This window comes from Hyperolius riggenbachi, chromosome 6 (genome assembly GCF_040937935.1).
Source record: "Hyperolius riggenbachi isolate aHypRig1 chromosome 6, aHypRig1.pri, whole genome shotgun sequence".
NCBI classification, from domain to species: Eukaryota; Metazoa; Chordata; class Amphibia; order Anura; family Hyperoliidae; genus Hyperolius; species Hyperolius riggenbachi.
The window spans coordinates 231,629,001-231,645,998 of record NC_090651.1 but is presented as its reverse complement, the minus strand read 5'-3'; the positions used below and the strand labels follow the sequence as shown (position 1 = coordinate 231,645,998).

Genomic DNA, 16,998 nt, shown 5'->3' with positions numbered 1-16,998 from the left:
TCCCTCGCGGCTCCATTCGTCTGCAATTCTTCTCGTTAGTATGGCTTCAGTCACGTCCATCGGGCTGCACCGTCTAGGCGCAGAACTCAGAGCATCAGGCCATGCTTGTTCCAGGCCGCAAATGCGCTGTGCAGCGTAGCCCGAGTGATGTGACTGAAGCCATATTAACGAGAAAGATTGCAGACAAACAGAGCTGCCTGGGGGGGCAGCAAGGCAGCCCACGGCATTCATGGGGCTGGAGGAAGCCCCAGGTAAGTATAAATTCTTCTTTCTCCATTGTCTTCAGGTACACTTTAAATTAAGAAATAACAGGGATATTTTCCTTGCAGATTTATTTGAAGTGATGTGGTAAGGATGGTCACTGTGGTTTTCTCCAAACTTAAGCCACCTGTAGGTAAAAGGGAAACCAGGTGCCTAATGGTGTAGTATAGTTAGCTGGATTAGTGGTGAACAAAATTGCGGGTAATAATACTCACAAGAGTAGGTTGCAGTTCCTAACAGGGGGTGAAGGGAATTAACTGCCCCCTCTCGGTTCTCCAGGTCTTCAAGGAACTTGACAGTCGCTCTACCAGAATTCTTTCTCGTTATTGGTGACCAATTAAGTTATCACCTCCTTTGGTGTTTACAAACACAGGGGTGTGAAAGCACCCAGTACATGTTGACTAAACTTTAAAACAAGTAAGAGAATTATCTTACCTCTTGGTGGTGCCTGCTGAGTGGGGGGCAGACCATGGTGAGCAGGTGGGAGTGGCCACAGAGCTTTAGAAGACTTTGAGAAATATCTATCAAACTGCAACACTATGGGGCATTGATCTACCAACACTTTTACCCCACCACCGATTAATAGAGATTTCCATCCAACTAGATCAATAAATTAGGATTGATATGACTTGATGCGGCATAGATTTCTGACAGGTTCAATCAGCGTGATCGACTCTTCCAGAAATCAACCATAAAAATCTATAAATGTATAACTAACTTTATGGTCCAAGAAAATAGGTGTTGAGTAAAGTTGCAAGTGCTCAGTTTGTTTGAGAAAAAAAAAAAAGAAAGGGTGTGTACACATATCCAATTTTGATTGGCCAATCACTGCCCAATTTTAACACTTCCACATAGTACTTACCCACATAATCTGTTGTTACACAATAACTTTTGCTACTTTAAACTAGAGACTGAAGGCGTACGAGAGAGAACGGCGCCGGAGACTTGGGCGCAGGACACAGCCAGTATATGGCTGATCCTGCTACCGCACAAGTCCGGGCCGTGTTAATTACTATTCCCCCTCCAGGCCGACATGGATAGTGGGGGAATGAAATAATTCGGCTTCCAGCAATCGCTGGAATCCGAATTATTGTTTTAAAAGCAACTTCAGGTCCGTCTTCTGACGGCGCTGAAGTTACTCCCTGTGCCTGCGATAGCCGTAGTTCCTATTACGGCCTATGGTGGCGCCGGCTGCGCCCAAGTCTCCTGCGCTGCTGCGCCCAAGTCTCCAGCGCTGAATTTACTGTGTTCGGACTGAAGAGGGCTTAAAAGACATCTTAAAAGCCTAAAGCTACGTACACACTTTAAATTATAATTAGCCAATCACTGACCAATTTTACCACCTCCATGAGGGCCGGCAGATTTTAAATACTAAAGCTGGGTACACACAAGATAAAAAATCTTTGCAAAATGAAAGATCAAAGATAGTCTGCAGATCTTTTCTTTTTTTTAAACTTCACAAAAGACCTCGAAAGATAGCAACAAAAGATGTTTGTGTCTCAATCTTTCAGATGCATCCCAGTGGATCTGATCTGCAGACAATTGTTAATTAAACAAGGAGTATATGAGGTCTGAAGATATTTCTTAACTTCTGTGTGCACAGGCATGCAGGAAAAAGAAGGGAAGTAAATAGACTATGAAAGCATTTTGCAGGAATTGATCTTTTGCATGTGTACAGTTTCTTAATGCTGGGTAAACACGATGCGATTTCCCGCTCGATCCGCGGGATCGATCGATTATTTCCGACATGTTTTGATCGGGTTTTGATCGATACGGATGTCGATTTTGCACACTTAACATGCAAAATTGACGGCTGTATCTATCGAAACCCGATCGAACATGTCAGAAATAATTGATCGATCCCGCAGATCGAGCAAGAAATCGCATCGCGTGTACCTAGCATAAGATTGATAATTCTTTAAATCCTTCCTGACAAACCTATGCCCTCTTACTACATAGAGGTGGTAAATTGGCCTTAGATCTTTCATTTTCCAAAGACTTTTATCTCATGTGTGTACCTAGCATTAAGAGGACTGTAGCAGCTGCAAGTAAACTGATGGCTACTGCAAATAACAGATTGAAAATGCAAACGCATGCAATTTTAATTTTTCGCTGCTGTGATTCTGTGCGTTTTTATTGTGCGTTTGCAGGCCCCCAATTTACTTCAATCAATGGAAACTCGAAAGCAAATCGCACCAAAATGCAGCAAGTTGCATTTTTTAAAGGGCGCAGAAACAAAGCATTGTAGCAAAAACAATCCCTACCACACAAAGCACATAGATCTTCAATTGATTCCAGCAGAGAATCTATTGAAAATCGATTGAACCACAGTGCACTGATATGGGCCGCCGATTGACTGCTGATGCTGCAAGCCCCCAATCGTCCTAAATCTTCCATGCGGTCTGATCAATACTTTCAATCAATATTAGGTCAATATCTAGTCGAATCTGCTAGGAAAATCCCTAAGTGTATGTGTACCTTTAGTGGGATTAGTCTGATTAGTTCTGTCCACCCTCATCCTCATGCTCTCTCTAATCTCTGCAGACATACCAAATACCAGTACTCAATATTAGCAATACTACTGCAAATGGAAGCCCTAATAGCTGTGATTGGCTGTTTGAGGCAAGAAGAATTGCAGTTAGAACCTAAAAGAATGCAGAAGTCACACGGAATAACAATAAAGTAGGTAAAAGTGACATTGGCTGCCCCCCTCTCTTTGTGCTATACGCTGCTGCCTAGTGTGACTCACTGATAACTATATAGCTCTGACGCTGCTGTTACAGTCTATGTGGATGCTCCGTTCCCTTTAAATATCCAGTGATTATTTTGCATTATGATAAATTGCCGGCGTGCTCTCACTGAAAAGGGATTATTACAAGCTGACATGTATAATTTCATTCTGCTGTTCATTGTTAAAACAATTTGAATTAGTATGTCTAGCATTCACTCCTAGGGGAGCAGCAATGAAACATTACAATTTGAAAATATTAAAGCTCTCCTGTAATTTATTTCTGAAAGTGCTGCGTGAGCAGAATAAGGTGCTTCACCACCCTAATGGAATAAATTAATGAGCTGAAGAGAGTGCACAGTCTCCACACTGAGTTCTGAAGCATGCCAGTTACTCTTGCGCTCTGCTCTTGGCCACTCATTAATATTGTATGGGTTGTAAGGCCAAAGTACACAGGAGATTTGCAGCTGAATTAGTGCCCGCTTACACCTTAAGTATTGCTCTGCATTTGGCAGTACCAATATAACCCATCTAAAATTCAGACACCGAGAAAGGGAAGCCGTGACATTGGGTGGCCAATAATATGGTTGCCACCACAGACTGCAATGTCAATTCGCATCAGTGTGCAGCCACTTGGCTCAAGATGTTCCATTCTGCCCTAACAATCAGCTGTTGCATAGCCAGGACCCAGATATCAACTACAACAGAAAAAATGGGCACCTGCAGTTAGCATATTGAGCACCTTCCAGTGAAGACATCAGAAGCAGGGTATTGGCTGTGGTTAGATGTTCGGGTTAAACACTACATTGGGGGTTTCAATGCTATGGCATAGAATAGGAGGAGGATAGAATCACCAGTTATGGTTAGAGCTAGACATCGGGCAGGAATGTGTTTGGGAGTTGAGGCATTAAGAAGACAGTTGGAGGGCTGCTTCACGCGGCAAAGGCTTTTTAAGGGCTAGAGATTTGAAAGGCTCTTGCTAATGCAATGCTATGCTATTTATAAAATCACATTGCTCAAGTGAGAACACACCCATAGCATTACATTCGCCATAGCTTTTCAAATCACAAATGCTTAGAAAAGCTCTTGCAGTGTGAACCAGCCCTAACTTTACAAAAATGTGTATAAGTTAAGTATTAGGAAAGGATTTCTGGATAATAAGGGCTGGTTCACGCTGCAAGAGCTTTTCTAAATGCTTGCGATTTTAAAAGCTCTTGCTAATGTAATGCTATGCGTGTATTCTCACCTGTGTGATGTAATTTTGTAAAAATCACCCATAGTATTGCATTACCAAGGCCTTTTCAAATCACTAGAGCTAAAAAAAAAAGCTCTTGCCGTGTGAACCAGCCCTTAGAGTGGGCAGGAGGTTAGGGTTAGGAAAGTGAAGGGTAATATGAAGAGATAGCGTATCGATAAAGAGAAGAGGAAATCAACACAAAAATTGCCTGTAAAAGATTTGTAAACCTTCTTAACCAATATTCTAATGAATGGCTCTCCCAGCTGCAACAGAGCTAGTAGAGTATATTGGCTTCCTAAAAACTGATGGATTTTAGAAGGTTAACGTTCTTGTGTGCAAGAAGAAACGCCCATCACCTGAGGATGGTGGGCGGAAAAGTCAAGTTCTAAGCCAGGCGCTCATTTAGAACTTCTGAAATGATTTGCAAGCCCCACCTACTGTCTTGAAGACTTGCGTAATGGTTATTGCTTCTTGCACTTCTGGAAATGAAATGTGTATATTCCTTCTCTTTCTAATAAATGAATACGTTATAAGCAAATGAAGATTCATCACACTAATGCACTATAGTGGGCAGAACCAGAATAAAAGTTCTGATTGCTCTGATGTTTTGAGTTACTTTTCTAGTCAAGTTAGTTCCTATTAGCCATAGGTATTTGGAGGCTGTCATTTTTCATGCGCAGACCAATAGCGGCCATGTTAGACAAATCAGATTACAGGAACACTAGCTGCCAATTTTTATTATTATTATTCTAATCATCACAACAAAGGGGATTACTATAATGTGTGAAGGACCACCCACCCTCCAAACACAAGAGGGTATGTGCTGCCCACATAAAGAAAACAGAGATATTTAGTCATTAGTGTTGTTGTAAGATACATAAAACTGTAAATATGAGTAAAACCACTAATATGAATTGAATGTTAACAATTAACACAGGATGAGACTAGATTGGTTAGTACCCATAGCACTATGCCTTTCAATATTGCCACCATAAATGGTCAGACAAGGGGGGACAAGGATATCACCTCATCCTTGCAACCACAGGGTTTAACTCCGCCTCCAAATGTTAGAGACTGACTGTTGCAATATTGTTCAGGGGCTCTTAGTACCAGACAATAATCAGACAGCTGCACAGTTTTGCCTGGCTGTCATCATGGATTTATCAATAGTCCCCCCCAATCCCTGCAATTGCAGGGGGATTTGGGGGGCCCTCCTCCCATCTGCATGCAGAGTATGCAGGGAGCATTATATTTTCTTGCTTTCAGCACTGTGGATCTTGTGCATCACGTGACTCACATCGGTCAAGGGATAGGGAGCCGGTGAATGGCAGCAGAGAGAGTGTGCTGGGATGCACTGAGGAGACCCGCAGCACTGGAAGCAGGTAGCAACTCTAATATTACCTACTTCCAGTGCTGATGGTCTCCTCCATGCATCACAGCCCACTCTTACTGCTGCCATTCACCGGCTCCCTATCACTTGACCGATGCGAGCCATGTGATTGGGAGCTTTGCTAATGGCACCAAAGAGTGCTGCTGCTGTGGTGCATAGAGATCTGCAGTACTGGAAGCAGGTGAATATAAAACAGAAAACCGAGAGCCCAATATAGTGTAGTATGTATTGGAAAAGAGGAGAATATATGAATCGTAAGTACTTATACTTACAAAGCAGAGTCACCACTAAGGCAACCACTGTAGAGGCAGGTGAGGAGTTTAGGCCTGTCCCCACTCAGGGCTAAGATGTCACTCTCTATGGAAAGGAGAAAAAGAGTGTGTTACACCCCTCTACCAGGGGTGGATATCTTAATTTGTACAGATGTACAGAGGCGCCAAAAGGATCAAATTTGCTAAAATCGTTTAAAAGGTTCGGAAGGCGGTGGTGGACCAACCAACCCAAGACAGACATGATGCTGTTAATTGAGGTAATAACAATTTATTCACATACTCCTAGAAACAACTGGCAAAGCGTTTGGCAGGCATAACCCCGCTTCTTCAGGCAATAAACAGCAGGAGTAACACAAAGCCAGGGGTCCAATACAAGCTTAGCACCTCTGTGAAGACTATGGACCAAAGGGGCCCCATGCATTCTCTTTTTGCAGGGGGCCCCATGCATGGTAGTTACACCCCTGGCTGTCATGCTAGTCTTTAGAATGTCTTATCTTATTTAACAACTTAATAACACAATATCTTGTGTCTCTTTAAAGGCCTTTGAAATTACAATCACCACTGGAGAAAAGGGCTGCAACAAAAGGATAACCTATACAAATCCATATCAAGTTAAGAAGAGATACTCCCTTCATACAAACAGAGCGGACCTTCTGCAGTTTAAAGAAGACACATTTGAGGTATGCTCTTTCTGTAAATAGTTTTCAAGCTGGACCATGCCAACTCTGAACAGTTAGAAAAAAATACTAATGCTTTACTTATTTCTTATGGCCATATTGCAGGAAGAATGGAGGAAATGAAGGAGGCGCATGCTTATTTTACTATTAAGATTAGACTTTAACCATCTTTGAAATTAAATAAATACAGTGGTCGATATAAAGAATTTTTTTTTCTTTAGGAACCGTCATTTTCTTTTTTTTTTTTTCTTAGTAAAATATTTTTTCAAGGTAGGACAAGGGGAACTAATTTACCTCTATTCTCCGGATTTCTTGGGGCCTTCATATTTGAAGGGGCTTTCAGGTTTCCCAGAAACTCCCACCTTCTCCTGGGCAACAGAGATTAATAGGAACCTCTTGTACTTGAACAGGGGTGCTTTGTAAGAGGAGTGAAAGAAAAAAAAAAAAAGAAAAACCCTTTTCCACATTGTCCAAAATGCTCTCCTGCCCTTAGCTTCAGAAACAAACTTAAATTATCTGAACTGATAATTCAAAAGAAAGAGCCCAAATGATGATTCAGTAACAGTGAATCGCCATGGCAGCTCAGGAAGGTCCTATACTGGGATTATTGGCACAATATAGGACCCCTGTATGCCCATTGGCACTGGTAATACTGTGGTTGGAACTCGTCTCACTACGCCTCTCCCTGTGGCAGGCTTGCTCTGAGGCACAGTGCTTATCAGAACACATCTAGTGGGTTCCTTGTAAAAAAAAAAAAAACTTCCTACCCATCTATGACACCATCTCTCATCAGCGCCATTTTTTTATACTCCTTTGCAAAGGTGGTGGTGGGTCTTAATGAAGATGGAATGGCATGGGTAACTAATACAGCCTATATATTCACACTACTTTATTATAATTTCTGCTGCCTGTGTATTTTTGTGTTTGTTTATTTTACGCTTTAGGTCCACTTTCATTGTCTTCTAGTTTGTCTTTAGAGACCTTTAGCTCTGCCACTAGAAAATGTTGTTTGTAGACCGGAAAGGCAGCTTCGGCGCCCACCAGTTAATAAAGCATGTATGAGAAGAAACCTGAACTTGTAAACTCTTGATAAATGGCCGTCGTGCATCTTTCTAATGCACATATGAATGGATTCACCAGACATCGTAGGCATCTTCATTTAAATACTTTGAGTCATTTCCTTTTCATTAGTGCATGCCTGCGTGCATCGGAGGAACTTGCTGTACAAGTGTCTGGAGCAAATACGGGTGACCTGCTCTACTTCCCAATTACACTGACTTAATTAGGTTGTGTAGATGGAATAAGTAATACAGTCATCTCCACCACCGTCAGTGTGTTTGGGGATGTATATGACTATGACAAGGATACAACAGTACAAATGCTGTTATTCTAACTTGTTTTCCTTCACATTCCATCTACACACTCTAATAAAAGAAGCAATCTCTTATTTTATTGAAACAGCTATAAATAATGCGCCCATTATCTTATGAAATAAAAATTTACACGGCAATAGTAATGATTTACTGCTGTAGACCACTGAGAAGCACAATGAGACTTGAGTACATCCAATTCGGCATTAACAAAGAAAACAATTATCCGCACTGATCAAGGCCAAATAGTTATTTCAATGCATCGGCGTTATCGCGCATCATCTAAACTAATAGGATTGTTTTACCACAGTTGCCAAAGTCGAGGACATTTTATTTTTATGTCTTCTATTTTTATATAGAATTTTTTTTCTCTCAAAGTTTCCAGCTGGGTGGTATGTAGGATTGGAAATTGCCACTTTTGTTCAAATCCTGATAGAACATATTTCATTTTATTATAGATGATTTTAGTTATTAAATGGTATTAAAGTGTACCCAAGTGAAAGAACCTTCATGTACTGGGCTTCCCAGAATTCACATTTCTGCTTTTAAAATTGGCTTACTACTTTCCCTGAGATCCTGACTAGATACTGCTGGGGGGCGTTACAGCTATAATATACAAATATGACTGATGTTCTTGGACACAGCACAATGAAAAAAAAGGTGTCAGTGCAGGGAGCAAAGTGCTAGCCCTGAGAGGATCAGGGAGCTGAGACACAATGAAGGTGGTACACTGCACACGAATGTGTCATGTCTGTTACAAACCTGAACGGAGAAACTGGGATTGATCGCAGTTTGCAGCAACACAGACACTGAGACAGGAATATACTGTGCAGAAAGGTTTATTTACAATCGTGCATACAGTATTATGCAAATTCAATGCAGCAGCATACATAACTATGTACAGCAGTCAGAAAATATGGTAGCAACTATATACAAGGACGCAACCACCACATGCATACACACCATACAACCAAACCAAGGTGCAAAACCCCCGAAACCCTATCTATCTACCTAAATATATACAGGATATATACACATATACACAGGACAAATATATACAATATATATGTTACAGCCAGAACCCGAAGTGTGGCCACTTCGCGTTCTGGCCAGCCACTTCGGGTTCTGGCCGGCCAATGTGCGAAGTGGCCACAGCGCAGCGGCCAATGTTAGAAATGTAATGATTACACTAAGCACAATGTATTTTATGGCCGTCTCGCTGCAGCCAAATGTATTACAACTTGCTTAATTTAATTAAATATAGCCGGCGGCAATGTAATAGATGAACCCGCCGGCTTTCGCACTGCCTCCTCCTCCCCCCGATTCCCCCCCCCCCCCGCCTTTCTCCTCTCCCTGCCTCCTATATAATACGGAGCAGCAAGCAGGGACACGCGTATCCCCGAGAGTCGTTCGTCGTGGCAGGGAATCCTGCCGTTCCTGCAGAGCGGGTGCTGGCAGAAGCAATGTCTGCAGCCTCCCCGCTCTGCTGCCCTGCTGCGACGAACGACTTTTCGTGTCACTCATGTCCCGGCTGCTCCGTATTGTATAGAAGGCAGGGAGAGGAGAGGGGGGGGGGAGGAGGCAGTGCGAAACATTGGCCGGCCAGAACCCGAAGTGGCTGGCCAGAACGCAAAGTGGCCACACTTTGGGTTCTGGTCTTACATATACACCAATCGCAGTACAAGAAGGCAGGCAAATCACAGTCAGAACAAAGCATCAGTCGGCAACAATCGAGCAATCACGGTACAAAACGAGCAGGCAGTAAACGAAGTCAGACAGAATCTAGGTTCAGTAACAGGGTAACAGATACAGGAATACAGAATACCAGAGCACCAGGGTTGTACAGATACTCCAGCTAGCGAGCACAAAGTTCTGGCACAGGCTACATCCTGCAGGCCCCTTTTATAAAGAGAACACACCTGTTGCATAATCGAGATGCATGGTCCATATAGAGCAGCCTTGCAATGGCAGAGCCCTTTCCAAACAGTGCAGAGCCACCTAATGGTGGAACAGAGAAAGTTTAGGATGCACAAAGTCCCCAGAGCCACCTGCTGGTGAACTAAAGAAATTGAAGTCCATGTTGCCACCAGCAGGCAGAGAGTGGCATGACCTGATTCCTGACAATGTCACACTAATGGGGAACCACTGCCCTATAATCTATTGCACTGTTAAACATCTCACCTTCACTATTTGACAAGGAAACCTAAGATGATAGGAAGCCTGCCATTTTATTCTCCTTTTTGTGCAAGCCTGGACTCATGGCCGGATTTCCGCACAGGCCACCTAGGCCGGTTCCTAGGGCGGAAACCTGCCGACAGGAGAGCTGGGGCGGCTGTCGCACACAGGCAGCAGATTAGCTGTGGAGCTGTCTGCCGCTGCGCTGTCCTTCAGTTTCTCCTGCGTGGTACACTGCAGTGCACAGAGAAAAGAGCGCCCCGCCTCTCCTCTCTCACTCTGAGGGGTGGGGCTGAGCCAGCAGACCGGGAGATTTGAGCGGAAGGAAGAAGATACAAGTAAGCTAAAGCTATGCATGTGGAGGTGGAGGAGGCACTACTGACAGCGTCAGGGAGTGAGATATGTGCTTGCACTATGTACTGTAGATTACTTGTAGCGTCAGAGGGGGAGAGATGTGTGTGCAGATTACAGGCACTTTACTCACGTGTAGCATGCTGCCTATTGCTAAACTGCTGTAGAGAGAGTGACCAGCTGGCTAACTTCTATCAGTTCTATGTTCATGGAGGCAGCCCTGTCCTTACTACTATCTTGTTTTGTCAATCAGCAGCTTTCCTCTTCTCCCCCCCCCCCCCCCCTTCCTCCACAGCAAATAACCTTTCATTCCCTCACTTATTTCTTTGTTACTGTGGTTTGGTCTTCTGAGCACACATGAGAGAGAGAGAACAGTATCTTCCATAGCCCTTTACAGAGTACATAGTCATGTCACTGACTGTCCTCAAAGGTCTCACAATCTAATCCTACCATAGTCATAGTCTAATGTCCTACCATATTATTATTATGTATTTATATAGCACTGGCATCTTCTGCAGCACTTTACAGAGTACATAGTCATGTCACTGACTATCCTCAGGAGCTCACAATCTAATCCTACCATATGTTCATCATAGTCTAATGTCCTACCATATTATTATTATGTATTTATATAGCACTGACATATGCAGCACATTACAGAGTACATAGTCATGTCACTAACTGTCCTCACAGCAGCTCACTATCTAATTCTACCATAGTCATAGTCTGTCTTCCCATATTATTATTATGAATTTATATAGCACTAACATCTTCTGAAGCACTTTACATAGTACATAGTCATGTCAATGACTGTTCTCACAGGAGCTCACTATCTAATCCTACCACAGTCTAGTGTCCTCCCATATTATTATTATGTATTTATATAGTATTGACATCTTCTGCAGCACATTACAGAGTAAACAGTTGTGTCACTGACCATCCTCAGTCAGTTTAATCACTATAATCTTTTAATCACTAACCTAATTCTTAATGTTATCCCTTTTCCCATAACCCTATTCTCAAATTACTAGCCTCACCCTAAATTGCCAAAAGGCCTAGCTATTAATTTTCCCTAAATGTTTTTTTTTTTCATAAATTCCATACCCTAATATCCGGATCCTACAGAATCTTTAACCTCCTCCCTTTCCTATGTCCGATAACCCTATCCGTGGCCATTAATGATACAATTCTCCAGACAATATTGATCAAAAATGATCATTCGAAACCACTAATAGAAAAGGCAAGCTGCTATTCAATTTGATCAGATTAATGGAAAAAAATCAGTTTTTCAGATCAACTTTGTCAATCTTGTTAAATTGAATAGCAGCTTTCTTTCCATTAGTGGTCCTGAATGATCGTTTTCGTTCGCTATTAAGATTGAATTGGACTATCAGACATTGAGAGAATTGTATTAATTGCTACCTTATCCCGCCGTTGTCATGGTGCGGCTGGAGGTAGTGGGCCTTGGGCAGTAAAAAGTACAAACCCTGCCTGGACTTCATATTTAACAAAAAATATACAGTATGTAGAATTTTTGCTTTTTCTTATTCAGTGGAATAAGTATTAAAACATGGTATTTTAAAGAAAACCTTAATGGAAAATGAAAAAAAAAAAAACACTTTTTTTCTTTTAAAGCTGTTGTGTGTAGACTCACAATTTAATGGCATGAGAGTACATTTTATTTTTTAGCAATGCACAAAGTTTTATACATTTGCAATAAATATACTGTAAGTACTTGGCTCGCTTCTAGCAGGCTACATGCAGTAACTCTTTATAACTGTGAGAGTGGGAGTTCTAATCCCCAGCGCAAAGCGGGTCATGTGACCCAGCCCATCTCTATCTGCTGCTAAGAGAGTTTAACTCTTATCCCCAGCACCACAATATGAGGTTAGAGAGACCCTGTAATAAGAAAAAGTGCCCCATGGGGGGGGGGGGGTACTTACCCTGGGAGGGGAACCTCTGGATCCTATTGAGGCTTCCTGCATCCTTCTCCACCCCACGGTGGTCTCGCAGGGCCCCTCTGAAAGCACATCTGACAATTTGTCACGCTGTGGTGCTGGCACAGTAGCGCCTGCAATACTTACCTTTCCCGACTCCAGCGCAGTAGGGGCTCCCCGATGGGCTAAGGAGTTAATATATGATCCCAATCACGTCCTCTCTACTGCGCAGGCGCAGTCAACTTGAGCCTGCACAATAGAGCGGCCCCGACTGGGCTCGACTAGTTCCGCCTGATCCAGAGCCGAGAGCCGCTACTGCGCTGAACTCGGGAAGGTAAATATTTACATGCCTGCTATTTGGAGGGGCCCATCAAGACCACCATGCAGCGGAGGATGATGGGGGAAGCCTCGATAATATCCAGGGGCTTCCCCCTCCCGAGGTAGGTAACACCCCTGGGAACTATTTTCCGTTACAGGTTTTCTTTAAGCAGTCAATAGTGCAGAAACTGAGAAGGTCATCAGCTTTCTAGAGTCTAATGTGACTTTGGAAAGATATGTATTTGCACCTTTATTTAGCCATTTTGTCTAACAGAAATAATATTGTATAAGAAAGACTAATTCGGTTCTCGCCTAAACCCAATCTTAGTAAATTCTTAAATGGTTTATTTTAGGTGGGTGCAGAGGAAACGTACACGATCGGACTGCGCTTTGCGCCCAGTGACAACAGTGGCCTGGAAGAAATTCTGATATTTATCAATGACCATGAAGATAAAAATGAGGAAACTTTCTGTGTCAAGGTCATCTACGAGCAGACAAGAAAAGCTCCATGAAAGTTCAGACTTAAGAAGTAGAATTGTCCAGAATTTGGGATGCTAAAAAAAACTGCATAAAATGTCACTGGTTTGGATACTGAATAAGAATAACATTTGTAATCAATAGCTTTTAACAGCTTTTTTGCACTTCAAAAGTTATGAGATGTAGATATGGATCATATTCCCAAACTGTTTCTCAAGTCAGACGGATGGCTACATCTCTAGGAGGTCACCAAATCTCTTTAAATGCCTAATAACAGTATTAATCACAGTTGAAAGTGCAAGCTCATGCTTGGCTGTGGTTTACAGACAACAGAATGGCTGGGGTCTGTACTTAAGTAACGGTTTATCATTGCAGACGAATGTACAAAGCATAGAAAAGCCCAGCTTAACCTCACCATCTGCAGTGTACTAACTTCACAAAACATATTTATCACTTAACTTTCTAGAGAGATAATATTAGATAATTTCACTAATACCCTTAATGAGGCAATGTAATGACATACAGTAGAATGCAGTAAATGATTCAGGATACCCACTTTGATGTTAATTTTCTTGGTTTCAGCATCAGAAAGACTTCTTATAGCTATATATTGCCGTATATTGGTAAGTAGTCCTGCCCTTCCAGTGATGCTTAGCCTAGGCTTTTAGGACTAAAGATGCTGCTATCTTTGATAAATGTCAGAATGTAAATCAGAGTGAGGAAAGATTTTACAATGGGTAAGCACTAGCTAAATAATTTATAAATTATTATTGTGGAAAAATATGTAATTTTTTTAATTATGTTATTATCACTACAGTTCCTATTTAACAACTTTAGAACTGGGCGGCTCTGGCCCCTTTAACCACTTCCACACCATGAAATTTTGTGCTGATCTGTGCTGCGTGGGCTCTCCAGCCCACAGCACAGATCAGCTAGCAGCCAGGGCGATCAGACTTCCCCCCTTTTTTCCCCACTAGGGGGATGTCCTGCTGGGGGGGTCTGATCGCCGCCGGCTGCTTGCGCTTGCGGGGGGGGGGCTCTTCAAAGCCCCCCTCCGCAGCGCTTCCTGGCCTCCTTCCCCTTCCCTCCCTCTCCCTCCCCCTGTGAGTGGCGCAGGACGGATTTCCGTCCTGCGCCTGATGGGATAGGCTTTAGCCTATCAGATGCCGGTGATCCCCGGCCAATCAGAGGCCGGGGATCGCCGATCTCCTCTACGGCGCTGCTGCGCAGCAGCGCCGTATACATGTAAACACCGGGGAAGATCTTCCCCGTGTGTTTACATTTACCCTGCGAGCCGCCGATCGGCTCGCAGGGTGTTCACGGAGACACCCTCCGTGAACTGACATGGAACGGCCGCTCATACGAGCGGCCGTTTCCATGGTATACACTTCAGGATTCAGGGGCGTATATATACGCACCGAGAATCCGGAAGTGGTTAAGACCAAAGCTGTCCTTTTCCTATTTTGTATTGTGATTGCTCACAGTAATCACAGGGTCACGAGCCAATGAAATTTGCTTCTGACGAAGATGTGGAATCCCTGCTGTCAGCGTGACAGTAGAGTAAGCGGGTGCAGCGATGCAAACAGCGGTGAGAGCACCGAGACTGTACGGCGGGGCTGATTGAAATCTACGCCCTGGCAGGATTGAGCGACCACAAGCAGGGCTTAGATTTCAATCATTAAGGTCTAGAAGTGGTTACAATGCAGTTGTAAATCCATAAATTACAGATGTTATTTTTATATAGTACTCAATCCAGTGACACCGTAGAGTACTCCTTGCACTAACAAGATAAAAAAAATGATGTGCCCTGCTTCAAAACAAAATGGTTGTACACTAGAGATACCAATTTGCCATTATATTGAGCACAATGATGCTAACCTGTCATGGTACAGAATGTATGACTTTATTTGTTTGATTGTGAGAGTGACCACTTTATTTATATATAATTATACTTCATATGTGAGTTTACTGCAAGGTCCTGATTTTTTTTTAAATTTCTGTATAGTTTTATATTGTACAAACTATTTTAAACAGATTTTGCACTATATAATTAATGGTATGCCTCATTTTGTACACATTTGTTTTAAATAAAGTATTTTGTTATTGTGGTTCTTCTGTATTAGAAGCAGTTTTAAGACCATATTTACTTATGATTTTTAGAGGTGTAACTAAGAGTGGGGCTGTCAAGGAGTAATGAATGTATGCCCAGAAGCAAAAGTATTTTCTACTCCTCTCCTATCAAACAATTAGCTTGTCTCTCCATTGTCACTAGGTTTCAACATGCAAGTGTAACACCGGTTGCTAGGAGAGGAATAGAAAATGTTATATGGCCAGACAGTATTATTTACAAGTCTCTCTTGGGAAATATGCGTACAATTGAGTTCTCAGCTCCACCCCCTGCATAAAACGTGACGAGGGGGTGTAACAGCACCTGCCAGATTCCCAGCTTATATTGTGGTCCCGATTAAAGGTACAATATTTTACTCTGATGCGATCATTTGATCAGATTTTGACAATCAAATTGTACAGAAAGCCACACAGTATGCGGAGATTATCGACGTGAAACAGTTCTATGGTAGCTTGCGGGGGGGGGGGTTACTACAAATCATGGAGCCCCCTTGAAAACCTTTAATGGGGTGCTCCAGTGGTCAGACCCTCTTCCCTTGTCTCCCCTTGGTGATCTTGCAGAGGTCATAAAACAAGTGTGACCAACATGATCTCCACACCCATAATATGCGTAGTTACAAGAACACCTGATCAGGAGGATGGACTTCAGTACTGGAGGGATGGAAGGTTAATAGTTGGGGCTCCCCACAGCCCTGCCTCCCCCCCCCCCCCTGTAGTTGCAGGGAGCTGCTCCCTTAGGCCTCTTGCACACTGCAAGCGATTCAGATTCCGCTTTTTAATCAGTTTTTACATCCGATTCAGATTCCGATTTGCAGTGTGCAGGGAGCAAACTGCAAATCGGAATCGGAATCGGATGTAAAAACTGATTAAAAAGCGGAATCTGAATCGGAATCACTTGCAGTGTGCAATAGGCCTTATAGTTACACCCCAGATAGATTAGAATACAGAATGTTGGATTTTACAATTTTATCTGAAGAGAGAAAGTGCCTAATCTACCCATTTATGTTAACAATCGACCATTACCTTCCGATTACTTAAGATTCATCAAATCTAATTGCATGTTTGCCTCTGAGGAATATATTGTACAGTTAATGGGCACCTTTTACACTATTCAGCAGGTGGAATAAGGCTCCATGATAAAGAGCTGAGAATGAAAGCAGAAGTGGGCTCCCAAATATCTGCCTCTCTGGGGACTTTGAGTATATGGACGTTACTATTAATACTGTGCATTCATTTTTGTTTTCAACAAGAATTTTTTCATTAATAACAAAATTCAGCAATACAAATGGGTCATCACATATGAGACACGTGTACATATGACATCAGAATCGTTTATTTCGCCAAGCATGACTGGGTCATGCACGGAATTGGTTTTAGCATCACAGGGCAGCTCACAAAGTAAGTTACAGCAGAGACATAAACGCAAACAGTGCACAAACATTAAGTTACTGCAAAAATATACAATGCAAGGAAAACCGTGAGGCAGTATCACAGCAAGAAGCAAAACACATTTTGCTGACATCTACTACAAATAGAAACAAATATCAGCTGCATTGAAAAAAAAAAAATTATAAACAAACCAACCTCCCCAAACATTGGGAGAAAAAATAATAAATATTGTACAATTCTCAATTTAAATGAAATTCCTCTCAGTAAGTGGATAGTCATAACACATCTA

At 42.5% G+C, this 16,998-nt stretch overlaps 1 protein-coding gene across 3 annotated transcripts in view; it reads left to right on the top strand.

Annotated features, from left to right (window-relative positions):
* The window catches only part of NPHP4 (nephrocystin 4), a 486,557-nt gene extending 472,261 nt beyond the window's left edge, over positions 1–14,296 (top strand). For all 3 annotated transcript variants that reach the window (XM_068240494.1, XM_068240492.1, XM_068240493.1), the window contains 2 exons: positions 6,428–6,568; positions 13,070–14,296. In XM_068240494.1, coding sequence (XP_068096595.1) covers positions 6,428–6,568; positions 13,070–13,228 — 300 coding nt within the window. In that variant the 3' untranslated portion in view covers positions 13,229–14,296. The remainder of the gene's footprint in view (positions 1–6,427; positions 6,569–13,069) is intronic.
* Positions 14,297–16,998: the final 2,702 nt, after the last annotated feature.